The sequence below is a fragment of the Panthera tigris genome, chromosome A1 (genome assembly GCF_018350195.1).
Source record: "Panthera tigris isolate Pti1 chromosome A1, P.tigris_Pti1_mat1.1, whole genome shotgun sequence".
NCBI lineage: Eukaryota > Metazoa > Chordata > Mammalia > Carnivora > Felidae > Panthera > Panthera tigris.
This window is the reverse complement of record NC_056660.1, coordinates 144,433,661-144,450,331: the sequence shown is the minus strand read 5'-3', so window position 1 is coordinate 144,450,331 and position 16,671 is coordinate 144,433,661. Positions and strand designations below refer to the sequence as shown.

The 16,671-nt window shown below is 37.0% G+C and overlaps 1 protein-coding gene across 5 annotated transcripts in view; it reads left to right on the top strand.

The window, feature by feature from the left end:
* Positions 1-16,671, top strand: part of SSBP2 (single stranded DNA binding protein 2) — a 309,669-nt gene that overhangs the window by 87,370 nt on the left and 205,628 nt on the right. For all 5 annotated transcript variants that reach the window (XM_007079791.3, XM_007079789.3, XM_007079792.3 and 2 more), the window contains exon 3: positions 10,150-10,211. In XM_007079791.3, the coding sequence (XP_007079853.1) occupies positions 10,150-10,211 (62 nt within the window). The remainder of the gene's footprint in view (positions 1-10,149; positions 10,212-16,671) is intronic.

Below are 16,671 nucleotides of genomic sequence, written 5' to 3'. Positions count from 1 at the left end.
TTACAATTTCAGAAGACATTCACACTTTTCTGACAAGTATTTATCAAGATTTTATTTTCTCTGGCTGCATTTGGAATACAAAACTGAAGTTTCTCTGAATTATCAGTCTGGTTCAGTTTCACAAGAGGAATCAATTAAGCTGAAAACAAACTATTGTCACCAAGAAGATACATTATTTCTGGATTTTGGAGATGAGTGTGTGTGATTCCGAGAACCGTTCTTTACTTTCTAGCTTGCCAAACTCTGAGTGGCACTGTGAAAATACATTCTCATTACCTAAATATCCAATATAGTGTTTGCCATATTGTAGGGAATGGCTAGATTAATTGAGGTGTAAGTTTGCCAAAATGTAAAAGAATAAGTTAGATCTATTTGGACTTAATATGGATAGACTTCCAAAACATTTTCAAATAAAAGAAGCAAGCTGAAGTATGCCATTTACATGGAAACCTTTGAACATCAAGGAACATGATGCAATACTGTGTATTTTTGTGTGTACATATTTATGAGTGTGAAGTATATTGAGAGGTCTGAAAGAATATACATGCCAGACTAGTTTCTGAGAGTAGGAATTTTAAAGTGATTAGAGGGGAATTTTATCCTTACTTGCATATACATATATGCCACATATGCCATACACACACACACACACACACACACATATAGTTTGTACAGTTATTTACAAGTAAAAATAATAGAAAATACAAAATTATCTGAATTTTAAAATGGAAGCCTGGAGGTTGATTTGTGATAGGCCATTTGAGTGTACCCTAAAGTTCTAAATAATTTCATTTGGTTAAATTTCGGTACTTTTCCATCTCATACTAAGTACTAATTTCGGTACTAATCTCTCCCATACTAAGTTTTCACAATACCTAGCTGCTTGTATTTGCCTATACATACTATAGATTTCTATCTCTGGGCTTTACTCTACCTAATCCTCACCCTCCTCACCTGACTAGCTTAGAAGTAGCTTTTCCTAGGAATGCTTTCTTAGGCTTCACTTCTTTAAGTGGATAGTGCACTCCTACTGAAGACTTCTGATACTGTTTCAGGAAGCTTGGACTTGATCTTCTTGGAAAAGGGAGCTTTTGAAATGTTGTTGTTGCTGTTTTTAATTTTTTTTAAACATGTATTCATTTTTGAGAGTGTGAGAGACAGAGTTTGAGTGGGAGAGGGGCAGAGAGAGAGGGAGACACAGAATCTGAAGCAGGCTCCAGGCTCCGAGCTGTCAGCACAGAGCCCCACGTGGGGCTCAAGCTCACGGACTGTGAGATTATGACCTGAGCTGAAGTTGGACGCTTAACCGACTGAGCGAGCCAGGTGCCCCAGGCTTTGGAAGGTTTTTAAGTAAAAGAAAAACATAGTTTGGTTTGTACTCTGGTATCTTTGTGAATGGTGGTACCCCTTCCCTCCCCTCCCAACTATGGTTTGTAAAGAAAGGAGAATGTCATCTTTTAGAGCTTTGTACCCTAGTTAGCATTGCTTTCTCTCTTATTTTTACTTGGATCATATGGAAAATTTAAGTCGGCTTGTTGTAGAACCAGTTCTTAAGTAATTTGAGAAATAAAGGACCATCTTATCTAAATTCTGGTGAGTCTATCCCCAAGTATTTTTACATAATTCACAAGAGTTACACAAGGAACTTAAAGAAAAACTAGGGAGACCTGTTTATTTGGTTTGGGTATTGTGATAAAAAGGAAATGATTGAAATAGCACCAATTACTCAGATGTTCAATGTTCCTATATTGAAGAAGTTAGAATCATGAGGGTATGGATGACTATGATGTTAATGAGCCCTTTGGCACCAGGATTTGCTGTGCTGGGCCATCTCTTTCCTTAGTATGGGTTCACTTATGCATGAAGTTGTGAGAAAGTCAAATTTGAACTCTCTGTATCATCTGAACAAGTAAACTGTGTATCTCAGCAGCCCAGGCTGTCACGGGATTTGGCCTTTCTGATAATGCCCTTTGCCTGGTCTGTCAGAAACTGAACTGCTCTTGATAGTTTTTATTATCAGCCAGAAGAACAGGGCACTATTAACCCAGCATTTTTTTTTTTTTTTTTACTAGTTAAAAGAGGTAGCATTGAACTAATGATAGAAATCAAAACATCTCTCTACCCAGGTTATGTTAACTAGTTCATTGTTAGATCTGATTCATGATAGATTCTAAATCATTACCTGAATGTTGTTTTCTACGACCTTAACGTTTCTACGACCTTATTTTTACCTTCAACAGGACAAAATTGAAAATTCTTTAGAAATGTTTTCAATGTAGAGCTCTTCTTCACCTTTATCTTTTATTATCCTTCAGTATTCAAAAATTACATACAGAATGTTAAGAAATCTTTACAATTTGGAGAGTGGAAAGAAAAGAAATCTTTACAATTCTGTATCAATTTTTTGTTACTTTGAGTTCATTGGAAACTATCCTTTCTTGGTTATCTCATTTCATTATGCAAAGACAATTCCAACTCATACCTGAAATTTTGCATGGTATTTATCATGCCTCCGCATAAGGCTTGGTGACCTCACCAAATAAAGTTAAGAATTAGAATGTTGCAGAGATCAAGATTTTTCCCCCTTCTTAAGAATTTTACATTGTTTAGATTTCTAGCCCTTGTTTGCCATAAATTAGCCTGTAAGTTAGCCAGAAAGAGAAGCTTGAAAACATCCAACAGATTGCTTCTTCAGATTTTATTAGGAATTCTCAGTTATTGAACATAATAGATTCTAAAATACTTTTCTTTCTGTTTACCTTTCACTGAGAAGAGAAAATAGCAACAATTTCCTAAACAGTTCCTTGAACTATAACTTGGAGGCAACATAGTATTGTGGGTGAGAGCAATTTCTTGGTGGCCAGACTGCTGAGTTTGAATTATGTTCTACATTTTATTTACTTACTCGGTTTTCTTTTCTTTTTCTTTCCTCCTTCCTTCCTTCCTTCTTGAGAGAAAGTGTAAGCAGGGGAGAGGGGCAGAGGGAGGGAGGGAGGGAGAGAGAGAGAGAGAGAGAGAGAGAGAGAAAATCTTAAGCAGGTTCCACATTCAGCACAATTCCTGTTGCAGGACTGGACCCTACAACCCTGGGATCATGACTTGAGTGGAAATTAAGAGTCAGACGCTCACCTGACTAAGCCCCCCAGTGCCCCTACTGATTCAATTTTCTTAATTATAAGAAGAAGGTAATTGCAATAATACTTTAGAGTTGTGCTGAGGTTTAAATGAATTAGTACATATATATATATATATATATATATATATATATATATATATACTTAGAAGGGTCTACTTATATATATATAAGTACTTAGAAGGGTCTAGCATGTAGTACACACTCAAAAGTGTTACTTTTAAAATTCTTGACCAATTCTTTTTTATCTTGTGTAGTTTCTCTACTGCAGTACAAGTGTAAATATATGGCTCTGTACACCTGTGTGCTCCAGGTATCTCCACTTGAGTGGCCTGCAATCCTCCTGCCTTGTGTGGTTACCTTTCCTATCAAAATAGCTCCAGCTCTCATCCCTAATTTATAGGTTCCCACAAGTCTTCTCTGACATCTCCAGGCCTTCCTAGGGGGAGAGGGGGCTTGAGGTTCTCTTTGCTATAATTTCTTGCCCCCACCATTACAGCCCCACTGCTTCTCCTTCTGTGACTGCTACCTTTTGTTTGCCTCAAGTTTCCTGTTTCTCTCATAGCCTCAGAGCTCCACTGATTTGTTGCTCTTGTGTATAAAAGATTCTTATTGAAGTTAGGGGAAAACTGAAGGGTATTCAGCCTTGTACTGTACAGGCAACAACATCGACTTGAATATCAGACACAACTATTCTTAAGCTTTTTGGTCTCCTTGCCACAGGGAATGTCTTACTCGCTGTTTTCCTGTGGACTCCATTTGCCTTACGTCTTGTTGATTCCTCACAACCTCTCCCGTTTTCTCCTTTTCTGAATCCTCCCAGACTCCTCAGACATCTTCTTCCTGAGAGACTGTCAGCAGCCTCTTAAACTCTTGTTACTTTATCATGTAGTATATTAGGTCTTCGTTCTCTACTTTCAAACCATTCCCAGGGGCCTCTATCTTTCTAGGCCAAAAAATAAAAACAAAAGTTAGAAGGAATCCATCAGGGAGTTTTCCCAATAAAAGGCATCATCTTCGAAAATGGGATGTGTATCTCAGCAGCCCAGTCTCTCACCTGGGTGTAGCCTTTAAGACGACTTCTACCTTCTAGAATGGAGCACCACTATTCAATAAAACTTTATGTGATTAGGAGATGATCTCTAATCTGTGCTTCTAATAATTTCTCCACTAGTATCATGTAACTATTGAGCACTTGAAAAGTGGCTAGAACAATTGAGGAACATTCAGTTAATATAATTTTCAATTTAAAGAACCACATATGGCTAGGGGATACCATGTTGAATAGCATGGTTTTGGATTATGTGCTTTAAAATATGAACAGATTTTGGGGTGCCTGGGTGGCTCAGTTGGTTGATCATCCGACTTTGGCTTAGGTCATGATCTCGCTGTCTGTGAATTCGAGCCCCGCATCAGGCTTGCTGCTGTCAGCTTGTCAGTGCAGAGCCTGCTTCGGATCCTCTGTCCTCCTCTCTCTGCCCCTTCCCTGCTTGTGCTTTCCCAAAACTAAATAAATATTAAAAATATATATATATATGGACAGGTTTTTCTTTCTGTCTTATGTCTATTTGGTTAATTTTTAAAATTAAAATGTCATTTTTTTTCCTTTTTTTTTACATTTAGTATATCGATGCATCTATACATGGAAGATTTTAGAAAATTAGTGTGAAAACTAGGTTATATCAAAATTAAAATACTCAGGAATTTTGTCTAGGAACATATACATACATGTACAGGTTCTTTTTATTAAAGTTTATTTATTTTGAGAGAGAGAGAGAGCCTGCATGTGAGTGGGAGAGGGTCAGAGAGACAGGGAGAGAGAGAATCCGAAGCAGGCTCCACACTCTTAAGTGCAGAACCTGACGCGGGGCTTAAAACTCATGAACCGTGAGATCGTGACCTGAGCCAAAATCAAGAGTCAGATGCTTAACTGACAGAGCCACCCAGGCACTCCTACAGGTTTTCTTTTTCTTTTTCTTTTTCTTTTTCTTTTTTTTTTTGTACCTTTCTGTTTTATTTGTTTATTTTGAGAGACACAGACAGCATGAGTGGGGGAGGGGCAGAGAGAGGGAGAGAGAGGATCCCAAGCACTCTATGCCTGTCAGCACAGAGCTTGATGTGGGACTTGAACTCATGAAACCCACAGATCATGACATGAGTTCTGGCCAAAAGTTGAATGCTTAATGCTTAGCTGACTAAGCCACACAGGTGTCCCACAAGTAGTTTTTACTTTTAATGAGAAATCCTGTGACTATTATCTCAGACTTTAAAGGCAAGGAATTAGGAAAAGTATATGACATGTTAAAAATGGCTAACACATTCTTTTATAACTGAATTTTTTTTCTCAAAGAAGATTTAAAAAGCACTACAGGTTCTTTTCTTAACATAGAAATTAGCTCTGTTTATGGTATTAATAATTTTGAATATTGGTTCTCAAGAAGTATGAAAGGATTTAGGAATACTCTGTGAAGTTTGGAACTCATAAGCTTCAAAACTACTGCTGTACTATTGGAGATGCTGTCGAAGTGGGTCTGGATGATTCAAAAAGGTCCCACATTGACAAGGCTAGAACCTCTGAAAAGGTGCTGCTGACATCCAGAATTGTCCCCTGCTGCTGCTGCTGCTACAACAGCAACTACTTTACTTCTGGAGCCAGGGGCAGGAAGCTTCTCTTCTTCCCCCTGCTCTTTGGTCTCCAGCTACTGTTCTTCTGCTGGCAGAATTGAACAGGAAACTAGCTGGCAGGGAGCCTAAGAACTGTAATTTTCAGAGTCCCAGCACCTAGTGTAGAATGGAGTATAGAAGGGTAAGTGTGGGGCCTAGAGATAATAGGTGAATTACCAATATCCCTTGCCAGAAGCAAATAATGATGAAAAGTTAAGCGTGTGTGTGTGTGTGTGTGTGTGTGTGTGTGTGTTTGCATGTGTTTGTGTGTATCAGTTTTTATTTATACAAGTACTAATTTATTATATATACTGTTACATGCTTTGATTTTTGTTTCGTTTGTTTGACTTCACTTTGGTTCATGAAACTTCATAATTTTTTTTTAAGTTTATTTATTTTGAGAAAGAGAGAGAGAGAGAGAGAGAGAGAGAGAGAGAGAGGCAGGGAGGGAGGGGCAGAGGGAAAGAAAGAATCCCAAGCATGCTTTGCACTATCAGCACAGAGCCCAGTGCAGGGCTTGATCACGCAACCCTGGGGTCATGACTTGAACTGAAATCAAGAGTTGGGCATTTAACTGACTGAGCCACCCAGGCGTCCCGCTTCTTCTTTCTTTTTATGATGCTAGGGTATTTCTTTCTATGAAATGTGCTGTGATATATTTTACCATCACATTTAGGTTGTTTTGCAATTACAAACAATGCTTCACTGAAAATTATTATATTTATGATTTTGCACACACGATCATAGGATACATTCCTAGAAGAAGAATTGCTCTTTCAGATAGTATGGGCACTTTTAAATTATAATTCTCATTTATAAACCATATGGCATGTCTTACCCCTACCAATTTACTTTTTGTTCATTCAATATTTGGTGCTACACCTATATAGAAATGCTGAAAATCCCAGGTCATATAGTAGAGACACAGCATAACCACAGACAGGGCCTTTAAATGTAGAAAATGGCAGTGGGAATGGGCATCATGATTTATGCATAAGTTACCAGAGAATAGAGCTTTCAGCTGGGCAAATGATGGAAGGAAGGAAGGTGGATGATTCAACAACAAAAAGCCCTAGGACAAAGAATACATATTGGAGCTAGGATAATGGAAGAAGGAAAAATAGAATTAAGAGAGAAAAATTATTTGCATAGATGTCATTCAAACGCCAAAAAAAGCCTGAAGCCTGTGAAACTCAATACAACAGAAAATGCCTTTTCATAAAAAGCAGAATTGTTTCTAAAATGACTATTGACATTTAGAAGTATTTTCTGGCCATTCCTCAACCATATCCATCATTAATACATGTTTGCTAAAAAAATTAAATTTCAGAGATGAATATAATATTAAAATAAAAGTCACCCTTTACCCTTTTCCAGAGGTAATAGTTGTAAGTTTGGTATGATTTCTTTAAATGTATACACCGAAATGCACATATACATATGCATACATTTTTTTAAAAGAAAAGGTTTATATTATATATATTATTCTCCAATCTTCCACATCTCCCATTTGAAAAACCAATATAGCATGGCTCTCTTTCATGTAGGTATGTTGTATTCTTTTTAATGATTGCACACTCTTCTATAGTATGCAAGTATCAAAATATATTTTTATATTCACTATTGGTGAATGTTGTCAGGTTGTTTCATTTTTTTAATGTTTATTTTTTTTGAGAGAGAGAGCACACATGTGTATGTGAGTGGGGGAGGGGCAGAGAGGGAGGGAGAAAGAGAATCCCAGCAGATTCAGATCTGTAGATCAGCATCATCTCATGCTTCCTATAAGCAAATAATACCTGGAGTAGTAATTAGTTTGGAGGCAAAAAATAGCATTCACTATGGAAACCTATTCCTATGTAGAACCCTTTCTTCTTTAGAAATACCTAAAACATTGATTGTTTATTCAGTAGTTATCAAAGGATGGCTTTTGTGTTAATTTCAATACGATGGACCAAAGTTTTACCTGCTTCTGTCACATACTTGAAATTTAAAGTGAGAAAGATGAACTTTACGTAGTAAAGAATTTTATAAGGATGAAAAAAGATGATGTATGTGAAACATTTTGAGCTTCTCTGAGGAACAAACAGTAAGATGTAATAACTGTTTAAAATATAAATGCATTAGTTTAGATTCCTTTCACAAAAGTGCCTATTGAGTGTAAACCATGTAGGTATTTTCCCCAACTACTTTATCTCGTGAAATTGCTGATGGTTGGTTGTGGAAGTCCAGGAAGGAAACTGCTGAGCACCAGATATGGAGCAGTGGGACTCGTGTTAGACTGTGAGACTAATCCTGCTGCCAGCACAGTCTGACATTGGAACCTAATCATGCCACTTTAATGTAAGTCATCACACCCTCTCCTTTAGTTGAGAATAGTGCTGTCTGCTTTTTTTTCATAGTCATATCTGTAAGTCAGGATGACCTGAGATGAAATGTAAGGATGCTTCTTTAAAAAGCTCGCTGTTCATCTCATTAGGATGATTCCAGGAATTAGGAATATTTGTGTGTCTGGGCACATCTGTGAGGGTCATTATTATGCCCTCTCAAGAAGACATCAAAAAGTGAACAAAAAGAGAAAAGATTGAGAGATATATGAGACACAGGTTTTTGACTAAATTATAACTTTAGCAGGACATCAGAGTTTTGTTATCCTAAAACTCATTATGTACTACCATTCCTTTTTTCATGAACTAAGAAGATACAATAAATGATTAATTGGAATTCGGATAAAAAGTAGTATTGATTTAAAAATTATTTGTGTTGGGGTGCCTGGGTGGCTCAGTCAGTTAAGTGTTTGACTCTTGATTTTGGCTCAGGTTATGATCTCACAGTCATGGGATCGAGCCCCATATCAGGCTCCATGCTGGGTGTGGAACGTACTTAAGATTCTCTCTCCCTCTCTCCCTGCCCCACCCCTGTGTGTATGTGTGTGTGAGAATTCAAGTTCGGATTTGGCTTTTATTTGTATAACATATTCTGGTTCATTGTTCATATATAGATAATTTCTTTGTTTTTTGAGAGCAAATTACTTCAAAGCTTACATTGGTTTACATTTTGTATATTTAAGAACTCTAAAAAAATGATGATTTCAGTGATTTTAATTATGTTTTTTCATCTTTAAGCAGTTACTTTTTTCTTTTTTTAATTTCAGGCCACTTTCTGAGTTCCTATCTTAAAACTTTTTTTTTTTAAATCCTTTAGAACAAAAATTTCTAAGTTCTTCCATAGTAGGTGATAGAAAGAATTCCTTGTTTTTTTTAAAATCTATAATTATGTAGTTTTTTACTTCCTCTTTATATTAAGGTCCTATGGGCATATTTTGCTAATTGGGATATTGTTAAATAATTTTTAATTATTTAAACTAAAAAACTAAATCATACTTATACATAAAGATAGAACCATGGGTTTGTGACTCATGACCCCTGAAATCAAGAGCCCCTTCTCTGAATGAATCAGCCAGGCACTCCTACATAAAGATTGTTTACAAGACCTTTCTGGATCACCTTAGTTAAAATTATAGCTCACTTCTCACTTTTTTCTTTTTTTTTTTTTTTTGTCCTTCTCTGCTTTGTTTTCCTCCTTAGCGTTTGTTGCCTGCTACTTCTAATATAAATACAATCTTTTTTTTCTTTTTGCTTTGTTTATGGTCTGTCTTCTCTATAAAGTATAATCTCCCTGAATGCAAAGATTTTTATCTTTTGTTTACTCCTATCAGTGCTTAGAAAAGGCACTGTATAAATTCTACCCAGTTTTCAAATCTCTAAATTTAATTTGTAAACAGTATTTAGCGAGAAATTTTAATTTTTAAGAGATACTGACCTTGTTTTAAATTTTTGGTAGTGAATGCCAAGCCATCTGAAATATAAATATTGGGAAAGTTAATATCATCTTTTTTTAAACTGTTATTTTATGGAAGACATATGCCTTCTTACTCTCATCCCCTCAAATCAGGAATTTGTTTAAAATATCAAACCTCAAGGCATCATTTGGAGTCTGCACATATTAAGCCCAGACATTTGTGAATTTCTGGATTAGTGGTGATTAATTAAAATGCAGTTTTGATGTGCCTTAAGATCCTGAGATACCTCAAATTCCAGAAGTCTCTCTTAAAAATCGGGCACAGTGGGAAGCAAATTCAGGAAAATAATGCTGGCATCTTCTCTCATAAACCACCAAATCAACAAATAACTATGTAAAATGAGCTCTTGTAAAACTTGAGTAAAGAATACTATCAAAATGATTAAAATCTCATATATTAACTTAGTATTTTTAATGGGGAAATATTGCTTTGTAATATGTGTGGGAAAAGGTATTATTAAGAAAGTATTTAATATCTCTTTTATTCATTTTAGATAAGATGGGAAAAAAACATCACATTGGGGGAACCACCAGGATTCTTACATTCTTGGTGGTGGTAAGTATCTTTTATTCCATTTTTATTAGATTGATGATGTATTCTTGTAGGCCTGCACTATACCTGTTTATTATTTCATGTTTATTTTTAATTTTTTTCATTTTCTATAATTATTTTCTGAAAGATAGCCCTTAAAAAAAAGTCAAAGTCAAAACCAGATTAGTGTTCTTTAACTTAAAGACACTATTATTAAGTCAAACTGGAGTTGGGTTTGGTATGGAATCTCCAACTGTAAGTATGATTTGGTATTAGTCAGCTTGGGCTGCCATAATAAATTACCATGGACTACTTGGCTTAAACAACAGAAATTTATTTTCTCACATTTCTAGAGGTTGGACATCCAAGATGAAGTTGTTAGAATGATTTCTTTCTGGCGAGGTCTCTCTTCCTGGCTTTTGGATGCTGGCCTTTTTACTGTGTCTTCCCATGGCAAAGAGAGAGAGAGCTCTCTGGTGTCTCTTCTTATAAGGGCACAAGGTCATCATCAGGGTCCCACCCACATAAGCACATCTAAGCTGGGGATACTGAAGGTGGAAGTGGTGGTGAATTTTTAGGACAGTGAGGAAAAGTCCAAAAAAAACTGAATTAGTTCAATATAGACTCAGGGATAGAACTGTGTAGGAACACAAAAAAGACTGTCAGACTTCCCTGAAGACCCAGTTGATACCAGAGCTTATCAATTTCATTGTACTACCAGTATGTCCAGATATGTGATTTTTCTGCAGCAGCATTGGTAGTTCAGGTGTCTGCATGGACAAGTTAGGCTGTTTGTTTGTTTGCACTTCTTCAATTAGAAGTATTTCCTCTTGAGGGGCACCTGGATGACTCAGTTGGTTAAGCTTTCAACTCTTGATTTCGGCTTAGGTCATGATCTCTCAGTTTGTGGGATCGAGCCCCACATGGGGCTCTGTGCTGATGGTGCACTTGGAGCCTGCTTGGGATTCTGTCTCTCCTCTCTGCCCCTCACCTGCTTGTGCTCTCTCTCTCTCTCAAAATAAACAAATAAACTTAAAAAAAAAAAAAGAAGCATTTCCTGTTCAGTGGTTCAGTTATTTAAAAGAAAAAACAAAAGCTGTCTTCTAGTGTCATGCACATAGTATCCTTGGTACACCTTTTAAACGTTGCTCCTGAAAGCATGCCTTACTAGAAGTTTTGTGGTGAATGGAAATGCACTTGATCAGTTGTGGTTTTGGGTTTCCCTTGTTTGTCTCACATATGTATAGCAGAAACAGGTGCGGTCCTTTGGCTCAGAGTTGTTCCTGTATTTGGAACAACGGTTTGTTGCAGTTAAGTGCTATCATTGTGCTGTTTTCCTGGAGATTAAGACTGAGCTCTTATAATGTATAATATTACAAAAGTCAACTTTTCGTTTTACATAGTATGCATTTATGATAGCTAGATCTAGATTGTAAATATTTAGCTGTTTGCTGAATGTAATTGAGTCCCCTCACCTGTTGACACCTTCTATTTTTTATGTTTCCAATTAGGTCTACAAGGTAGCCTAAGAAGCCATTTTAGGAGTCTGTGTCTATTGGATTAGTAGGCTGAGTGAGGATTTTGAAAAATTTTCATTAAAGAATTAATTTTATTTCTTGCACCTGTTTCTCATTTGCTCCATTTCTTATGAATGTAACCTGTTTTCATACAGTTGACAGTTGATAGTACCTTTAGCTTTTTTGGTCTTAACTGTCAGAAGATACAGCTCTTAAATCTGCCATTGCTCTTCCTTTTTCTTGGGCTTTTAGATTCAGGGAAGCTCTTCTTCTGTGGTTTTGGTATTTAACTAATTTTAATTTATGCATAGTTGGAGAGATCAAAGAAATGATAAATGGACACATTTTTTTAGAGTATATTTGTTCGGTTTAAATCTAGCACATGCAAAATATATAGGTACAGTGTTTTCAGTTTTTAAAAATGTCCTCCCTTAAACTACTAATGTACCCTTTGAGGTCCCTATTTCATCTTCGTAAATAAGTGGTTCTAAATGATTTTGAGATTATGGGATCCTCTGAGAACTGATACAAAGCTGTGGATCCTCTCCTTCAGAAAGCTGCCCAGATCCTAAGCTTTCTTGATCTTTGTGTGTAACCAGCCATGACTGTGGGCCTTAAATCCAGCAGATGCTTGATCTTTTTTTGTTGTTGTTAACTGTTTCAGAGGTCTTTTTGATTTTCCTCCCCCCCCCCTTTTTTTTTTGATAGGACTTATTTTTTTTTTTTTTTTAAGAGCAGTTTTTAGTAGTTCACAACATAGTTGACAGGAAGGTACAGATATTTCCCATATACCTTCTACCCCGACATAGGTATAACCTCCCCCATATTAACATCCCCCATCAAAGTGGTACATTTGTTATAGTTGATGAACCTACATTGATACATTTATAACTACCCAAAGTCCACAGTTTACATTATAGTTCTTGGTGTTGTACATTCTGTGTTTAAAAAAAAATTTTTTTTAACATTATTTATTACTGAGAGACAGAGACAGAGCATGAGCAGGAAAGGGCAGAGAGAGGGCGAGACACAGAACCCGAAGCAGGCTTCAGGCTCTGAGCTGTCAGCACAGAACCCAATGCGGGGCTTGAACTCACAAACTGCGAGATCATGACCTGAGCTAAGGTCGGATGCTCAACCAACTGAGCCACCCAGGCACCCCTTTTCTGTGGGTTTGAACACAATGTATAATGACATGGTCCATCATTATAGCATCATACAGAGTATTTTCACTGCCCTAAAAATCCTCTGTGCTTTGCCTTTTCATCTCTCCAACTCTGGCCCCCCTGGCCACCACTGATCCTTTTACTGTCTCCATAGTTTTGCATTTTCTGGATTCTTTTAGTTGGAGTCATACAGTATGTAGCCTTTTCATATTGGCTTCTTTCACTTAGCAAAATGCATTTAAAGTTTTTCTGTGTCTCTTCATGGCTTGACAGCTCATTTCTTTTTAGTACTGAATTATATTCCATTGTCTGGTGGTACCATGGTTTGTTTACCTACTGAAAGACATTTTGGTTGCTTCCAAGTTTTTGCAATTATGAATAAAGCAGTTATGAACATCCATGTATAGGTTTTTATGTGGACATAAATTTTAAATTTCTTTGGGTAAATACCAAGAACCATGATTGCTAGGTCTTACAGTAAGAATATTTTTAGTTTTTTTTTTTTTTTAAGTTTTTTAATGTTTATTTACTTTTGAGAAAGAGGGAGAGACACAGTACAAGCAGGGGAGGGGCAGAGAGAGAGGGGGACACAGAATCTGAAGAAGGCTCCAGGCTCTGAGCTCTGAGCTGTCAGCACAGAGCCCGACATGTGGCCCAAACTCATGAACCGTGAGATCACGACCTGAGCCAAAGTTGGATGCTCAACTGACTGAGCCACCCAGGAGCCCTATCCTTAACTCTTTAGAGCTGTGCTTTATTATATGTGCTCTAGGTTAGGGATTCAGGGCTGTACTAATATATATATATATTTTTAAACCAGGAAAGCAGTTACTGCTGTTGAATTCGAGATGATTAAGATAATAGGTATTCTTCTAAAACTTACTCCTTGCTAATTTGGTCAAATGCAAGGTCCCTGTTGGATGGACCAGTTGCAATTTTATGACTTCTTCTCACTTCTGTATTTTTATAGAATATTTGAAAATGGAGTTGTCCTGTTGTTTAAGCCTCTTGATCAAATATTTACAAAGTGTAAAACTATGCTGCCCTCAAGGAAATAAGTATAGGAGAGATAAACAATTAATAGTATTATAACTGAGGTATATATTAGTTACAATAGCAATTCAGGGGGAATGCTTACTTTAGTTGCGAGATTTAGGAAAGGCTTTATAGAAGAAAATCTGAGCTGAGCTAGAAGTTGAGTGAAGGAACGATATTTTGGGCAAGGAATAGTTAGAATGAAGCCTCAAAAGGAATGATTGTGAATCTACGACATGACTGGTAGCTTGGATCAGTTGAATTGCAAGTGCAGTACTATGAAGCAATAGAATAAATGGATGAAGACAAAGGCAGTGGCCAAATTATAAAGTCCTAGAGTACATCAAGGATTTTGGATTAAAACTCAAAGATTTTAAACATGTTATATGACATGATTAGATTTGTCCTTTTAGACATTCACTTGGCATCAACAGAGATGGATTGAAGAGGGTTGAGAACAGAGATGGAGTCTAGTTACAAGGCAAGTTTAATTGTCCAGTTGAAAGGTGATAGGTGATTGATCCCAGATAGGAAACAATGAGTAGAATAGTTGGCATGTGAAGGATGAGTTTCCTAGGTTTTAGATTTGGATGGTGGGATGAATAGTGATGTCATTGACTGAAAGAGGAAATATAGAAAGAGCAGCAGGCTTTGGGGAAAAAATGCCATAATTTATGTTGTACAGGTTAAATTTTGAGATGCCTCTGTGACACTCAGATAGTGATGCCCTAACACAAAGTCAGAGGTCTGGGTGTATAGCTCAGAGACAAGTCCATAATGGTTTGGAAATAATGAGCACAGACCATACTGAAGGTGAAAAGTGCTTACAGATTCAACTGCCCAGTGTAACCAGTGAGACAGCACCTGGGGTTACAACCCTGAGGAAAGTCAACATTTAAGCCTGGGTGGATGAAGAGCAGCCTCAAAGGAAAATAATTGGAAAGGGAGAAGGGTAATCAGGAGAGAATAATGCATGGGAACCAGGAAAGGCATTTAAGGCAGAGATTAAAGTTTATAACAATTGTAAGTAAGAGGACATAAAGATTTTCCTGAATTGAGAAGTAAGGTGAATTTTGGTGGTCTTGAGGAAAATAGTTTTGGTAAAGTGGTGAAAGAAATTCAGAAAGCTTCTGTAATTTGTTTTTCTACCTCGAGGGTTACTGAGAGTAGCCGAAGTGTGTGGTGGCATATGTAGTTTTCAGATTAACAAGAGAACACGACCTAACATTTTAGTTTTTAAATTTAAAAAAAAAATTTTTTTTTAATGTTTACTTATTTTTGAGAGAGAGAGAGAGACAGCAGGGGAGGGGCAGAGAGAGAGGGAGACAGAATCCCAGGCAGGCTCCATGCTGTCAGCACAGAGCCTGACGTGGGGCTTGAACCCATGAACCATGAGATCATGACCTGAGCTGAAACCAAGAGTTGGACGCTTAACCAACTGAGCCACCCAGGTGCCCCTAAATTTATTTTTTTATTTTAAGTTTATTTATTTATTTTGAGAGAGAGACAGGGAGAGCAAGCAGGGGAGGGGCAGAGAGAGAGAGGGAGAGAGAGAATCCCAAGCAGGCTCTACGCTGTCAGTGTGGAGATAGATGTGGGCATCTAACCCGTGAACTGTGAGATCATGACCTGAGCTGATACCAAGAGTCGGTCTCTTAACTGACTGAGTCACCCAGGTGCCCCAATAGCCTTGTCAATGTGTATAATTTATTTATTTACTTTTTAAAATACTGACTTTTTATTTTATTTTAGAGAGAGAGTATGAATGCTGGCAGGGGGAGGGGGGAGAGAGAGAGAGAGAGAGAGAGAGAGAGAGAGAGAGAGAGAGAATGAATGAATGAATGAATGAATGAATATCTCCCCTGAGCTGAGCTTGGAGCCTGACTCTGGGCTTCAACCCACAGCCCTGGAATCAGTGACCTGAGCCCAAATCAGGAATGGGATGCTCAGCCAGCTCAGCCAACTGAGCCACCCAGGACCTCCTCAGTTTGTGTAATTTAAATTTAAGTCTTCTTTATTTAATGTTTTAATGGCAGGAAGTATGCCTTATTCTTATTTAATTTTATATATAAAACACCTTTTGAAATAACTTTGTTTCCATGTATTTATATACTGAAATAACTATATATGATATCACAGAGAAAATAAACGAATAGCTAAGATTATCATGAGAACTCAGTTTCTTTCACCTGGGAGTGAGAAGTCAAATCTTAACAGTATGCTAACACTCTAATGATTTTAGAGTCTAATGGATGAATATCAGGTATAGCTAAGAATAACCAAGTACCCATGTAAAAACAGTAGCTTGAATTAGTCAACTGGTCACCTGAATGGTATAATAATTATCATTGGCAGACTAATTCTTACTCATGTCACATGTCTCTCCTGTAATAGGCATGGCATAATTTTTTGAATTGAGTTAACATAGGGTGGGGAATGGGTGAAATAGATGATGGGGATAAAGGAGGGCACTTGTGATGAGCACTGGGTGTTGTATGGAAGTGTTGAATCACTATATTGTACACCTGAAATTAGTATTACATTGTATGGTAACTAGCTGGAATTTAAATAAAAACTAAAAAAAGAAAAAAAGTTAAACAGCAATATAAGATAGTGCAGGTGACAACTAAAATAGGAGTATAATCTGGTGAGAAGGGAGTAAAAAGTATTGCAAGAGAGAAATAAAACAGAGGTGATTAGGCTAAAAAGAAATAGCAAAATGTTCCTGGGAGCAAAAAAAATGTAAAAAAATAGGAAAATTTGGTG